General features: G+C 43.2%; 1 protein-coding gene across 1 annotated transcript in view; it reads left to right on the forward strand.

The window, feature by feature from the left end:
• Positions 1-12,788, forward strand: part of LOC145407034 (delta(14)-sterol reductase TM7SF2-like) — an 82,969-nt gene extending 70,181 nt beyond the window's left edge. Inside the window, exons 10-11 of the mRNA XM_080278055.1 lie at positions 522-644; positions 12,592-12,788. Coding sequence (XP_080134181.1) covers positions 522-644; positions 12,592-12,752 — 284 coding nt within the window. The 3' untranslated portion in view covers positions 12,753-12,788. The remainder of the gene's footprint in view (positions 1-521; positions 645-12,591) is intronic.
• The last annotated feature ends 3,719 nt before the right edge of the window (positions 12,789-16,507 follow it).

The raw sequence follows: 16,507 nt of genomic DNA on the forward strand, positions 1-16,507 counted from the left end.
TATTGGTGTGAGAGTGAATTGCTAAACCTTTAGAATAGGGTTTCCAGTGTATGTAAACAGTTTTGAGTTAAGAAAAAAATGTATATTTTTATTTATTTATTTAGTTTTGCACCTTGTGAATTAATATCATGTTATGCCTGTATTGTCACAGTAATTTGGAATGAAGCTGTCACTAGTCTCTGTTGAATAAGCATTGAAGCTACCATGTTGTTTACAATATTTGCTGACTGTGTGAAAATTATTTTGCATACACTAAACAGGAGAATCAGGTGGTGACTAGATAATCCTCGATATAAGTAATGAATGTGTTCTGATATGTCACAATACAGAACTACTACAGTAAACCAGGAAAGACTGGCAAATAAGCTTTATAGATAGCAAAGAAACTTTTAAAGGCAATTTTCGTGTAATTTACTGAGGACGTACTAGCAGGAAATATCATCCAGAAAGGTGGCACACAGTGAACACTTATTTACTGTATAGTGTAATTTTGTTTAACCTTTGCTACTATGTTATAACAGATTTGGAGAGCATTCCAACTGCAGCTGGGACAAGATTGCTGGTGTCCGGGTGGTGGGGTTTTGTCCGTCATCCCAACTACCTTGGCGACATCCTGGTCTTCACTTCTTGGGCATTGCTCTGTGGTCAGTCCAGCACTTATTTTAAGTTAATAGTAATCAACATCACAAAGTTTAGCCCATGCTCACTTCTTAGTTAACATAACCACTTTATACATTTTTTCCTGCAGTTATTATTATTATTATTAGATGGGGGCACTCACCATTCACTCACTCGATGTAGTGCTGCTCTTGGGTGTCTGTCCTTTCCTGTCTTCCATCCATCCTCTTCTGTCTTTCTTTCCTTCATTCTTTTCTCTTCCTTCTGCTTATGGGTGACTTAACACTCCATCTTTTTTCTTTGTTTCATTCTTTCCCCTTCCATCTGCCTATGGATGACTACACTGACAAGCCGAATGGTTTCCTGTACACCAGGAAACTATATACTACGCTGGGGTGATAACCACGTAACCAAATTATGGCGCCTGGTGGTTTATTGGGTAATTAACCCGTTAACTGCGCATGGTGGTTTTTTGGAGGTGTCCATGGTGCGCAGACATAGGGGTAAAAATGAAATTTCCCAAAGGCCAAATTTTATCATAGGAATTGAGAGGACACATGCCGAAGTATATAGGAACGAAATATTAGCCTAATATTTATCTTGGTAAAGCAATGGATAAACATCAAAGTGTCTGATTCCCTATTCTCTTTTTCGGTTTCAGTTTTGAAGGCTCAGACATGCTTGGATGGGTCGGCCTTGGCCACCATGGCATTATATTCGAAATTCACCTGCGCGGCCAGGGCCGTATTGAGCAGTCACACTCAGAACAGCCCGGGCTGTATAGAGCAGTTAACGGGTTAAGGCACTCCAATCGTATTGAGCCTGTGTAGGTTTATATCCAAGGGATGTTTGGGGTTTATTGCTCATGTAATGCCACTTGCTGATGAGTGGGGCAGGTCACTCTCATCTTAAATGTCAGGACTAACTTGCCTAGCCCCGGGCTCCTACGCTTCTCTTGGGGCAACATACAATTGGATGATGGATGGATTATTATTATTATTATTATTTTTTTTTTTTATTTTTTATCAAAGGAAGAAAAAAGCATGTTACCTGTACAGTATTCCTATTTTTAAGAGGAAAAGTAATTAAAGGTTAATGGAAAGTTAATGTGTCATGTATTGTGTTGATACATGTACAGTATATATTTTTTACTTTTAAAAGCTTTAATGATGTATGTATGTATGGCTCATTTCAGAAGGCATTGGTGATAGTTTATCTTACATCTGTGTTCATTGATTGTATTTCATATTGTGGTAGGTGGTGGTGACCATCATCCATTCACTTGATGCACTACTGCCTACTTTTCTCCCTCTTTCTCATTGTGTCTCTGTGTAAGTAGTAGGTTGTTGTACCAACCAGCCAAGATGGTATTCTTGAGAGGGATGGGAAAGCTGGTGCCAGGAAGAACTGAAACCCCTTTTTCTCTGGTCTTTAGGTTTGTCCTGATCATTTCCCTTTGCCGACCTTTTTCTAGTGTCACAGACATTTGTGTGTGTGTGTGTGTGTCTGTATGCGTGTGCATGCATGCATTGTGTGTGTGCGTGTGTGTGTGTGTATAAGGAAGAAGGAACCAAAAGTTATGACCTTGCATACTCTCCCATACACTTTTTAACTATCTCATTCACTATACTACATGCACTTTACATACGACACACCATACTGTGCTGTGTCTTGAGCTCTCAAGAACAATCTGTTGAGAGTTTCTAATTCAGTTTATGGCTGCAAAGGACCCACCAAGACATAAGGTAACATGGTGGTGGGATTGAGGGTGTAGATGCTGCAGTTAAGGAGAAAACAACATTTTCTGGGAATGGAATATTGGTATGTGGTAGGTGGTGGCGACCATCATCCACTCACTTGATGTAGTGCTGCCTACTTCTTCCTTAGCCTTTATCATTCTTTTTCTGTGCCTGCCCTCCTCTCTTCTTATTTCTCCCATCTTTCCTGTCACTACTTATTGCTCTTCTTTCCGTTACAGGTGGCTTTACATTGAGTGACAAGCCAAATGGTTTCCTGTAAGCTAAGAAACCATTTACAACGCTGGGTAGTAACCATATAACCAAACCACACGTGCTCCTTACGTGTCAAGTGGGTTGGTGGAGGGTTAGTGCCCCTCCCTGTAAAACAAATAACTCGGAGTCAAATGGCCACCCCATAAGGGATTATGGTGTCTGGCAATAGATAGATAGATAGGAATATGGGTGGTGTCAGAGAGGAATACTTGACTGCCAAGCATAGGACCAGAAAGGAAGTATACAGGCATAATATGAGTCTCAGAGACTTTTACTGGATAACCTTAATAGTGCCAAAAGGAAGAATGTGGTATTTAAGGTGGCAAAACAGATGAAGAGAGAAAATCAGGGATATTATAGTTGAACAGTGTATGAAGAATAATGAAGGAAAGGTAACGGTAGACAGTGACAATATCAGAGATGCTTTGAGAGTATTATAATTGGATGCTGAAAAAGGAGTTTGATTTGAACAGGGAAGGCTTGAGGTCAGTGGATCCAGTGTTTGGCCTTTGGCCATTGAGTGATGCTATTACTTTACTGTGAGTGGGGGGATTGGCAGGATGTATTTGAGGAAAGCAGTGTGTGTGTCGGGGTGACTGCTAAAATGTTCAAAGACCTCAGGAGATACAGCCATGCTTTGCTATGAAGGGGGGTTATTTTAAGTGAAAACTCGTTGTATAAATATTTGTCATATAGTGAGATCAGTATAATATGGGTTCAGTGAGGATAGGAAGGGGGCCTATGACCACGTTGTCTAAATTCATATTTAAGCCCTTCACCATGATGATGTATCCTGTAAATCATTTCTAGGCAACAGGAACATACAAGGATGTACCCAGAACTGTATGTCAAAAGCCAGTGCTTTACTGTGGGGAGAGCAGAGGACTGTCTAAAGTTTCCTGGCTCCTCCTACTACTGAGATATGGTAGTGGTGGGAAGGTAAGCTCGTGGTGAAGTGGTTAAGGGATTAAATGAAGGGGCTTGGAGGGGGGGGGAAATCCCCTTTTAACCCCTAAAGTACTAATAGGTTGATCGATCGTTTTCCAGAACTTGGCTTGATGCCTAATAGGATCGATAGAGGAGCCTTGTAAAAAACTGCTAACACCAGGCTTCAGCCTGATTATGACGTATATCGATGCAAACCAATGAGAATTAAGCCCTGAGTAGGGAGGGGGGAGGATCCGGGTACCTACCCATGGTGAGGGGGGTGATTTCCTGACCACCTTCTCGCCAAGTACCCCAAACCTTTTGTTTCCTCTCTCCCTCCCTGCTTGTGACTGGACTCACAGCTCCTCCTACCAACTCTATGAAGCTGATTTTTCTATGCCACACTCCCCCCACCCTCCTCCATCATTCTCCCCCCTCCACCCCTTCATACTCCCTCCACCTCCGGTTGCTACTTTCTTGCTGTGGCTACGTGGTAAACATTTGACATATGAGAATGATATATACATTTTCTGGTGTATAAAATCAAGATCTTTCATTCTGTAATACCAGAATTAATATTGGTGCAATTTTTTTCTCTCCCTATATGCAAGGGTTGCCAGTGTCAAGTTTTGACGATCTTTGACAGGCTATAGTTCAGTAACCAGTTGATCTAGAATGCTCTGGTTTGTGGCTTAAGGTGTGTAAATTCAAGCTCTAAACCATGGGCATAACACTTTTTACTTCTGTAAGAGTTGAAAAATTGACTCCATGTACAAGTTTTCAGGGACATTCGGTTGATCAAGTTGCATATCCTAGCGGTTAAGCTTGCCCTTAATGCCCTCAGCAGTACCACACATTCCACCAGACATGATTTTTGAGCCACGTGTTATTATTTCATTCACAAATGTTTATCAATCTATAGCCAGATGTCATAATCCCTTAAGGGGTGGCTGTTTGTCTTTAAGTTAGTGGTTTTACGGGGAGGGGCACTAACCCTCTGCAAACCCACTTGTTGACATGTAAAGAACACGTGTGGGTTGGTTCTTTGGATATCACCCAGCTTTGTAAATGATTTCTTGGCTTAGAGGTAACCATCAGGCTTGTCACTAAATGTAAAGCTGCCTAAAAAGAAAAGAAAAGTAATAGAAAGTGGCAGTCAGATATGTTTATGTGAAGCTACAGAATTTGGTGAAAGTTTTCGGTGTGTTAGATAGAGCCAGGATTCCGGGGGCTTGGTTGATGAGTGAATGGAAATGTGGCCCATTGGAGTGGGCAAACTTGGGCTGACTGGACGTTGCTACTCCTCACCCTGCCCTAGGGTGGGAAAGGAGGTCCGGATGATGATGATGATGATGATGATGATGATGATGATGACAGGAAAGATGGGAGAAAAAGGAAGTGAGGAAGGCAGACACAGAAAAATGATGATAACAGTTAAGTAGGCAGCACTACATTAAGTGAAAAATATTTATCACTTCACTTAATACAGTAATCACTCCAATATCCGGATCAATAGAGCCATCGGTAGGTTCGGATATTGGTTTTGTCCGGATATTGGGCCCCAGCTTATGGACTTGTACTTACGGACCCTAACACAGAGAAACACCTATACAACTCCCTCCGGACATGCATAGCACCTATTTAACACCCAAATCACACCAATAAGGCACATAAATGACTGAAATAAATGCAATAGACACATAAAATGTGGGTTTAGAAGTATGTTCATACATTAATAAACATTCTGGTACTTATGGACTCTAACCGAACCTAACCTAACCGAACCTAACCGAACTCTGAAAAACCCATTCCTACTGCACATGCATGAGGTAAGTTTAGTATGGAAAGAAGTACAGTATGACACTTTCTGGTAAGTATAGTATGGGAAAAAATACAATATGAAACATTCTGGTAAATATAGTATGGAAAATAGTACAACATGAAACATTTTGGCTACTTACAGCAAGTCCCTGGCCACCTCGATGAATAACCGCCTCCTCTCGGACTCTGACAGTAAGAACGATTTCCTGAAGCACTTGCACTACACTCTTCCTGAAGTCTTGCACTGAACTTAGTCACTAACACACAGAAGTCCGTTCTTTTCACAGTGTTCACTTTAGTCCAAATAATGTTCCATTAAATTTAAGTGTTGCACATTAACTTTTCCCAAGTTTTTTTAAGTTTCCAAAGCCAACAAAGAAGGTTAGTTACGTTAAATTTCTTTTCTACTTAGTCTTTTCTCCCAACTTGAAAACCTTAACACAACACACCGTTTTTTTCACTGCACAACACTCAAAATTCCCGTGTGGTCTAGTGGAGAAGTTCTTGCTGTTTATTCACTGTCAGAGCCCGAGAGTATCACTGGCAGGCGTCCAAGGGGTGCATCGGTGGGTAGTGGTGATGGCGTACCGACTACAGAAGACTCTGAAGACAGCCGCAAACTCACGTCGAGCGGTGACTCCACTGCAGCTGATGTGCTGGGCTGTGGCTCGGAGCATGAGGGCCTGTCTTGGGAGGCAACGGAGTGGAACCAGGGCTTGGCACAGCGGGGGTCACGGGCCTGAAAAAACTGTCAATCGTTGACTGACGCAAGGACCGACGATTCTGGCGATTGATGATGCGCTGCCGGAAAGCACGCACTTCCTCCACGAGTCCCAAGGGCCCCATCTCCCTGTCGCAGTCCGGGTGTTCCAGGTAGTCTAGGACGAACTCAGAATGTTCCCGGAGTGCGCTCAGCTTGGGGATGGCTGGAGTAGTGTCCTGCTGGGCGGAGTCTGCATCATCATCGCCTTCGTCGTCGGAATCTTCAAGTTCGGGACTGACACCAGCAACCGAAGACGCGATCTCGATATCAGACAACGTCTGATACCCAGGATCGCCCTCGTCGTCGTCCAACCACTCACGAACATCGTCCACATCAACATCGCCGCCGTGCGTACGAGCCGTGCATGGAAGTCATCCACGTCCAAACCCTAGGAAATCGTACTCCACATCTGTTCCGAGAAGCAGACGAGACCAACCATTTTCAAGAGTTTTCACAGGGACTTCCTTCCATGCACTAGCCCAGTTGTACAGCGCAGACTTGATGTTGTAGCGGCGAAGGTTTTCCAAAGTCCGCTTGCCTCGAGTGTCACGTCCTTCCCTGCGCTCGTCCTCGTCCTCGAGAACCACCATCACCTCGTCCAGGAACTTCCGACGGTACAGGCGCTTTGTTGCCACGATCACTCCTTGGTCCATTGGTTGAATGAGAGCAGTCGTATTAGGTGGCAGAAACATGCACCTAATACGGCCATTCTCAGCAACCAAGTCCTTGTCGCACGGGTGGGCAGGTGCATTGTCGAGGAGAAGGAGAGCCTTTACCTGGTCGCGAGGAATTCCCAGTGTCTTCGTCTGGTAATGTATGACCTCCTTGACGAAGTGATGGTGAAACCAGTCTTTGAAAATCACAGCTGTGAACCATGCTTTCAAAGAATGGTACCATACGACAGGAAGGACATCCATCACCCCACGAAGGCACCGAGGCTGCTTTGCACGGCCAACAATAACGGGCTTAAGCCGGTGCATGCCGTTAGCATTGGCACAACACAAAGCAGATATCCGTTCCTTAGAAAGCTTGCGGCCAGGTACACGCTTCTCCGTCTCATCGGCGAGAGTGTTCGTTGGCACCGAGCGATAGAATAGGCCAGTTTCGTCAGCGTTATAGACTTGACCGAGTGAGGCCCTCCCTGTCGATCAAGCCTTTCACCTTGTGCCGAAACTCGTCCACTCCATCCTCGTTAGCGTCCAATGCTTCGCCATGTGCTTTACGGTTAGTAAGGCCATGTCGCAACTTGAACGCGAAGAGCCAACCCTCGGATGCCTTGAAGTCTAGGGCGTCGTGAAGCCTTGCAAACTTCTCAGCAGCAGCCTTCAGCTCCGTTCCACGTACCATCACACCAGCTGCACGTTGCTGTCGATACCAAATCAACGTGGAGCGGTCGATCTCTGCATACTTGGGAGTAAACATAACCTTCCTCTCCACGTTGCGTTTGCTTCTCGACGAGAAGTCAGCCGTGTACTGCATGAGCTTGTCTCGGGAACGCTTGATATCAAACAAAGTCGACCGGGCCAGGTTGAACTCGCGGAGAATGCGAGAGGAAGACCAACCCGCATCAACCTTCTCCAATATCTCCGTTTCTTCTCCAGAGTCAACACCACTCTCTTCCTTTTCTCAGGAGGCGGGGCCATCATCACACACACTAAGAGTAGGGCAGAGAGCAGCAGGAGGCCTTGCAGCAAGTACGGCACCACCACAAAAGCGAGCACGTGGGCAGCCATGACGAACAGCGCAGGTCCAGTCGCGGTGAGAGACAGGCGGGAAGTGGGGATGATGCAGCGGCGCTCTATCGGACGTCGGAGGAATGACGAACCAAAACAATGCTCTCACGCGGCGCGCGCGGCAAGTTCAAATTACGGACGGCAAAAAATCGGTTTTTTTTCCAATTTTTTTGGATTTTCGGACCATTTTGGGAATGTTTGATCCCAGGACGATAAGGTTCGGTTAGTGGGGATGTTCGGTTATTGGGCGTCCGGATATTAGAGTGATTACTGTAATAATAGTACAGTATATGAGAGAGGGGGATGTGAGTTGGGAGCGGGGCAGTGAAATGGCGGGGGACAGGGCGACGTGGAGGCGATTTGTTTGTGGCCACCCCGAACGGGATTGAGGCGTCTGGCAATAGATAGATAGACTTAATAATCAGATATATACTGCACTATTTGTTACACACTTGCGTTGTTGGTAATAGCAGTGACGTTTCAATGGTATTTCACACACAGAATGGCATAAAAGGCAGACTATCACTGCAAATTAACTCTGGGTGGCCTTCTTGGTCCAGTCAGCTGCCTGGGAGGCACCGTGAACGCACAGGAGACACAGTTGCCAAGTTACAAGTTTCAGTATTCACACACAAAAAGTTATCACTTCTCTTAATATTGCACACTGCATTGTTGTTACATAACTTTCACTGTTATTTGCATTAGCAGTGATGTTTCAATGGCCTTTCATGCACAAAATGGAATGAAAGGCAGACAGTCACAGAAAATGTAAATGCTGGGCAGCCATCTTGGCCCAAAGAGCTGACTGAGAAGCTTTGTTCCAGAAAATTCGCGATCATTTTGCCATCATTATCCCGAAAATGGGTTTAACTTTTTGTTCATCATTATAGTGATTTATCACACAGTGAACGGATGTATAGTGAGACCTGATTGTATAGGAGTGGGTTTAGTTACTGATTTGGTAAACTTGATTATATATGAGTGTGTTGTTCCATATGAGTGGCTGAAGAATGTGATTGTAAATGTGTATAAGGGGAAGGGCAATGCCCAGGAAAGAGGAAATTATAGAGGCATAAAACTTTTGAACTAGATATTGAAGGTACTGGGGAGAGTCATGGAAGGCATAAGGGAAAGAGAGATTATTAATGAGATGCAGTTTGGGTTTATGCCAGGCTGAGGAACCACTGATGCTATGATCATTATCCAACAACTTCAGGAAAATTATGTAAGAAAGACGAGGGAACAGCACTGTGTTTTTATGAATTTGGAAAAGGCCTTTGACAGAGTTCCTGGGGAGATGGTGAAGTGGGCATTGAGAAAGCTTAGGATCAAGGAGTGGATGGTTAGAGTGGTTATGGCAGTGTACAAGGGTGGTCACATGCAGTTAAGAGTGAATGGAGATTTGAGTGGTGAGTTTTCATTCTCTAGACCCCCTAATTGTACAAGGTGCCACCCAAAAGTTACAGTAATTTGCGTATTGTAGGAAAATAAGTTACCTTACCTCCTAGTTCTCACAGTCACCTTCGAAGCAGTCCCCTTGGGCATGTATGCAGTGGTCCCAGCATTTTTTCCATGAGTCCATGCATCCCTGGAAGGCTTCAGGCTTGATGGTCTTGAGCACTTCCTGCAGTTCTGTCTGGATCTCCTCAGTTGAGTCAAATCGATATCCTTTCAGTTGTAATTTCAGCTTGGGAAACAGGAGAAAGCCGTAGGGGGCAAGGTCAGGCAGATAGGGTAGGTGGGGAATGACTACCTTGTTAGTGGAAGCCAGGAACTGCCGGACAACAATTGATGCGTGGGCGGAAGCGTTGTCATGATGCAGGAGCCAGTCCTTGTTCTTCCACTGTTCTGGACATTTGCGGCAGATGTTTTTCCTCAGATGCCGCAAAACTTCACAGTAAAACTTTCCGCTGACAGATTGACCGGGTGGGACGAATTCCTTGCGAACAGTCCCTTGGATATCGAAGAAAACGATCAACATCAACTTGACGTTGCTGTGAACTTGATGCGCATTTTTGGCCTTGGTGAATTGAGAGACTTCCATTGTGATGACATCTGCTTTGTCTCTGGGTCATAACCATAAACCCTTGATTCAACACCAGTTACAACCATGGAGATGAAGGTGGCATCATCTCTGACCAGATTCTTGAGCTCCCTGCAAACTGCAGTGCGATATGCCTTGTGCTCATAACTCAGCAGTCTTGGCACAAATTTTGCAACGATGCATCTCATGCCCAACATGTCCGATAAAATGCGTTGCACACTCCAGTACGACAGTCCAACGATATCACAAACATCAAGGATAGTTCGTCTACGATCTGCAAGGATACTCCGACAAACATTTCCGATGTTTTCTGGTGTTGTTGCCATTGAGGGTCATCCAGAATGGTCATCATCTTTGACGGATGTTCATCCTTCCTTGAACCACTTGTACCAGAAAAATGGTCTGCTTTGGGACATGGCATTGTCACCAAAGGCTTGCTGAAGCAACCGGTGAGTTTCTGCAGCCGTCTTGTTGATCTCGATGCAGGGTCCTTGTTCCGTGAGGTCCGCCATTGCAAAACCGCAAAACCACCTACACACCATGTTACAATAGTAAGTGTAGCTCAACAACATGTCCGCTCACAGACTCGGCTGGGGCCACACTGATGCACAAGGGCTGCTGCTGACTCCTCCAGTGGCAAAAGGCAAAACTACAAACAGTTGGCTTCCTCTGTTCAAATTACTGGAACTTTTGGGTAGCTCCTTGTATATCATGGTGCATGAAGTTGTCATGTGACTACAGAAGTGGATTCCTATGGAAGATGTTGCATGTTGATGATTTGATGTTGATTTTGGAGAGTGTGAAGGAGATGAAGGAAAGATTGAGAAAGTGGAGAGATGGAATGAGGTACACAGGTTTGATGGTACCATGGATAAACAAAAGTAGTGATATCTAGGGTTGCTGGTGGTACTGTCAGAGCAGAGGGAGTGTGACCATATGCAGTTTGCCACAAGGGTGTGGGAAGTAACTCCATTTTGTGCAGTGTTTGTGATAAGTTGGCGCATAAATGATGTACTCTAGTGGTATTAGAGTTATTATGCATAGTAATGCAGATTTTGTGTGTGTGTGGTGTGTTGGGGAGAACTTGTAGAGCTTGAGAGACATGGAAGAATTATTGATATTGCTGGAGAGCCTCTTTAGTGTGCGAGTAGTTTTGTAATTTAGGGGACACGTTATGTAATGGAGATGGGGCTGGAGCTAGCTGTGTGGCAAGGGTAAGGAATTGTTGGAAGAAGTTCAGGGAGCTGTTGCCTCTTCTGACATAGAGAAGGCACTCTCTCTGCATTAAGGGGATATGCAGCATGTGTTAGGAGTGTAATGCTGTATGGTAGTGAGACCATGGACAGCAAAGGAAGAGGATATTCATAGGCTGAAACGTACATAATTGGTAATGATTATATGGATGTATAATGAGATCATTGATTGTGACCTTGGGATGAGGGACTGAATAGGAAGGGTGCCAAAGATCAAGCAGCAGTAAGAGCAGCAAGTAGGTGACCAAAGTTGACGCATGCAAGCATGATAGAACCTTTATGAATGAAACAAAGTAAACAGTGTCTGCCCTCCTTTCCTCCTTGGGCTACTCCTCACCCTGCCCTTGGGTGGGAAAGCAGGTCCGGATGATGATGATAGTGCATCCTTGAATGAGAGACCTGGGGGGTTAAGCTTGCAATTGAAGAGTTGAGAGGAAGAATGATGGGTCTTGAATGTATTTGAGATGTGATGAGGGGTATATTGAGATGGTTTGGGCATGTTGAGAGGATGGAATATGACATTTGGGTGTGGAAGGTGAGAGGTGTGAATGTCAAGGGTAGGGTTGTGAGAGGCAAACCAAAAAAAAAAAAAAAAGACTTGGGATGAGATCATTGAGTGTGGCTTTGGGATAAGGGACTGAATAGAAAGGCTGCCAGAGATCAAGCAGCAGTAAGAGCAGCAATTAAGCAACCAAGGTCGACACATGCAAGCATGTTAGAGCCTTTTTAAAGTAAACAATGTCTGCCTTCCTTTCCTCCTACTTCTCCCTTTCCTTCCTGTCCCTTTTTACTGCTCTTCTTTCCATATCACAAAGCTCTGCATTGAGTGACAAGACTAATGGTTTCCTGTAACCCAGGAAGCCATATGCAGTGCTGAGTGGTAACCTTATAACCAAATTACGGGGTGCAGTGGAGCCTGCTTTTGTGCCCGTTAACTGGATGGAGCGACGCAAATGCAGCCTCCATCCAGGAACGAAACCTCCACGCTTTTCCCCATGCTTCACTGTGGTGAAGCAGTGTCAGCTGCTGGGGAATATCATTTCACTGCCTGGGATAGCCCTGCTGGGATGGTTGCTTACCTGCAGTAGATGGGTCTTCTTAGCCAGACAGACTGGGATTGAACATCTGCAACTTGATATTATAAAAGTGGAATATTTGGTTAGGATGATGATGGTGATAAATTATTGTAATATTATTATTATTATTATTATTATTTTATTTATTTTATTTTTTTTCTAAATATAATGGAGTGGAATCCAGAAACAAGAGGATAAAAGCATAAGTATAGGATAACAAATAAGAGTGCCCTGTGAAATGAGCCACATATTCATTTAGTATCCATTCAGCCTTCCAGATTCTGAGCTTCTCCTTACAGACAAACCATCCACACATACTAAAGTCATGGGTTTTTGTTCCTCAGGCTTCAACTTTGCACTGCCTTGGCTGATGGTAGGACTGGATGCACTGTTCCTGGTGGCACGGACCTATGAGGTGGAGGCAGCCTGCAAGAAGAAGTACGGGTCACTGTGGGGGAGCTACACGTCCCGAGTTCGTTACCGTCTCATTCCAAAGGTCTTCTAGGTCTCCATGTCATCAGGGTCTTCTGGATCAGCACCACCACCACCAAACCTCAGCCCTCTATCCCCTCATATCATTGCTAATTACGTCCCCTTGTACCCCCTCATAGCCGTAAGCACTTGTACTCCATGTATCCCTTTATTTCTGTAGCCACTTCATGTACACCCTCATTGCAATAGTCACTTCCCCCTGTACCCTCTCATTGTCATAGTCACTTCCCCATGTACCCCCTCATTGCCATAGTCACTTTCTCTTGTACCCCCTCATTGCCATAGTCACTTGATTTTGTATACCCCTCATTGCCATAGTCACTTCCCCAAGTACCCCCTCATTGCCAGAGTCACTTCCCCATGTACCCCCTCGTTGCTATAGTCACTTCCCCTTGTACCCCTCCGTTTCCACAGTCACTTCATTTTGTATACCCCTCATTGCCATAGTCACTTCCCCATGTACCTATTCATCATCATCATCACTTCCCATTATACCTCCTCATTGCCATAGTCACACTTCTTTTTGCATCCCTTTATTGCCATAGTCACAGCCCTTTGTAGTATGTCATTGCTATAGTCATTTCTTTGTTAGCATCTGTTTGTTATACCTTTTATCTTAGTCACTACATTTTTTAATATTCTGGGGATCATATTCTCATCAATTAAGGAGGTTGTCTAGAATATTTTCCTTACTGATTGGTCTTTGCATGGGTTATTTTAATATTGTCATTGATGATATTTGTACAAACTTGACATCTGTACATACTTTGTCCTTGCTCTCTATACGCTACCTTGCCCGACCAGTGGATGGGAGAAAGAGGCAGGATGATAAAGTCAATATCAAAAGATTACTAATGATTATTCAACAGGAGGATGTGAAGATGTATTATGCAATATAAATCAGTAAAGAAAAGGTTTTAAATCTTCCTAATGCCATACGAATATGGTACTGAGTATCCAAACTTTCTTCATAAGTACAGTAGCTAAATATCTGTTATTAATCTCCTCCTCCTCCATTGTCCTCAGTGATTAAAGGAAAATTGTTCCTTCAAGCTGCAGTGCTGCCTGTAAAGCTGCTTTATTAGTTCCTTCAGTTTATAGTAACATATGTGTAAAAATTTGTTACATTTAGAACACTTATAATGAAGGCTGCCTGTACTCATATTTTCCTCACAACACCTTTTACCATATTGCTCATGCCTCGGGTTCATTAGTTTACCATACAACACCCTTAGTCATCAGTCTCCAGTGCTCATTCTCGTAGTAGTGAATCACTTTCTTTAACTATGTCAGATCTCATTCCCATCATTCCCCTGGTTTTTAAATGATTGTGTGCTTTCTTCGGCTGATCAGCCATCTGGGATTGTAGCCTGAGTAGTATCTTTGTGTTCCAGATGTCCTTCAGACACTATTTAGCATTATTCCTCATTTATTGCCCCCCCCCTCTCTCTCTCATCTGCCGTCATTCTCAAGAACTTCTAGGTGATCTCATAGTCACAAGTTATTCTTGTAGTAATATATTTCTCCCAAGTCACCACATCTCTTATTGGTGTCCCTCATGGCTCTTTGGCTTTATTTCCTCACAAAGCTTAGGCCTCATAGGTCTCATCAGTCCTCATGGCCATATTATTAAAACTGAGTTAGCAGAGGTGTAAACAGACTACTATTTTCACAGTCATTTAGAGAACACCTGTAATTGTTAGATGTAATCAGCCTGCATCCTGCATTACTGACTTTAGTCAGCAATGACGCAGAAAGGTCAAATATGTTCTACTGTAGTTTCATCAGATGCTTTAAAAATTATCTTTCAAAGGAAGGGGGGGATTGTCCACACTTTCACACTCTGTTTTAATGATATGGCCCTCAGTCTTAGATGTGAGGCTCTTGATAATAAGTGTTGCTGACTGTTAAGGATGCACTGCCTCACATTGCCACCGATGAGTGACATGTCGTAAAACATACTTAGAAGGGAAGTTTGTGTAAGGTTAATATGATGAATATTCTTGCCATCAGCATAAAGAATTATTTTTTAATGTAAGAAGCAGATTGGATGAAGAATTGATAGGATCGTTGAAAGCCATGACAAATCACGAATGTTTATTTTTAAGATTATTTAGTAGAGGGTGATTCAAAGAAACCAGAGTCAGGGACAAAACATTATTCCTTACCGGTTTCATTTATATCAGAAAGATTAAAAACTTATTAGGCTGTGAAGCATTGATGACATTTTAGTGAGTTTATATTGTAGTTGGTCATGGACTCTGATCCTTTGTTTACAGATGATGAAATTGATATAAAGTTGTCATTAGTAAATCATTTTAATATTTTTGTGTTTACCACTAGTGTTGCCTGCCAATACAACCACTTGCTGGCACGTCACACACCTTGACTATACTGGACTCATACCCATGAGCTGTCAGTGCTGTACTTTGGATTTATGAATTATTGTAGACAGAGTGACTTATCTCAGTAGAGAAATTTTATGTGTAAATATACTTCATACAGATATTTTTAAATCGTTAAGAAGAACAAATTTCAGAACTGCTGCAATGCTCTAGTTTAAGTACAAAATGTACATAGTATATTTTTAAGTAACATACAAACATTTTTATTATAGAAATATTTATATGTAATAAAGCTTAGGGTAACCATTCAGTGGAGGTGTAGGGAGGATGGTAGTGGATGTGAAAGGATGAGTGAGCTCTGATCTCAGTGCTGTATCACCTTTCCAGTGTTGGAGAGGGATACCTTCATATGGTGGCACCAATATAACCAGGTGGTTCCACTGCCTAGTTTTACAAATGCCCCTTAACTTCCTATTCCCTGCAAGGAGAATGATGGGCCAAAGGAGAAGGGTGACAAGCCTGCAGTCCACCAGGTTCCCACCCAGATGAGCCTGGGACCACAGCAACAACAACAACCTCATCCATCCTCTTCCATCCCTGCCTTCCTCTGTCCACTCAAGGATGGGAATATACCCTAGGTCAGAATCACGACGTGATTGCAGGTTTTACCAAAATTGTGGTTGAATGAGGACTTGAATGTATTCATTATTTCTTCATACCCCATTCTGATAGGTTTTATCCAGTTCACAGTTGAATGTGAATTTAGTTATTAGACTGTTAAGTACACCTGAGGAATTATGTTTCCGATGAAAGAATTTTAATTATTAACTGACTTTTAGAAAGACATGACTTTGCTTTTAATTTTGTGTATATAAGTTACATTTCATTTTGTGTACAATTTACCTACTTGTACAGAATGCAAGTATGCAGGACGTAAGTTTTCAAAATAAGCCCTTCTTTTATAATAATATGTTTATTTATCCTTCTTAATAACAAAACTTATAGATAATGTCATAGTCTGTATTCAGGATGTACTGCCTGTGTGTGTGTGCCTGCGTATATGCATGTGATAGTATATTAATGGGTGTCATCAGTATGAAGTAACAGGTTGCAAACATCTTAGTAGCGCCAGGGAAAGTGTCTGCTATGGTTTGGGTTTTGAACCCAGACTTAACCTGTGCGCAGATCAGAAAATAACCAAACTACATTACCAAAAACCCACAATAACTCATAACCATGAATCTGTTTTCTCCATTCCCTTGTGTTACAGCCCTCATTATTTACCAGTTTCGATTCCTTGCACGTGGAGTTGCAGATGACACATGCCTCTATTGTAGAAACCTGTGCAACATAAGACACTTATTGTAGCATTGCATAGCACATGCCACACCAATCACAGATAATATCAACAGTGTAAGGAACC

The sequence above is a fragment of the Coenobita brevimanus genome, chromosome 72 (assembly GCF_032717465.1).
Source record: "Coenobita brevimanus isolate Jiangsu-jjx chromosome 72, ASM3271746v2, whole genome shotgun sequence".
Taxonomy (NCBI): domain Eukaryota; kingdom Metazoa; phylum Arthropoda; class Malacostraca; order Decapoda; family Coenobitidae; genus Coenobita; species Coenobita brevimanus.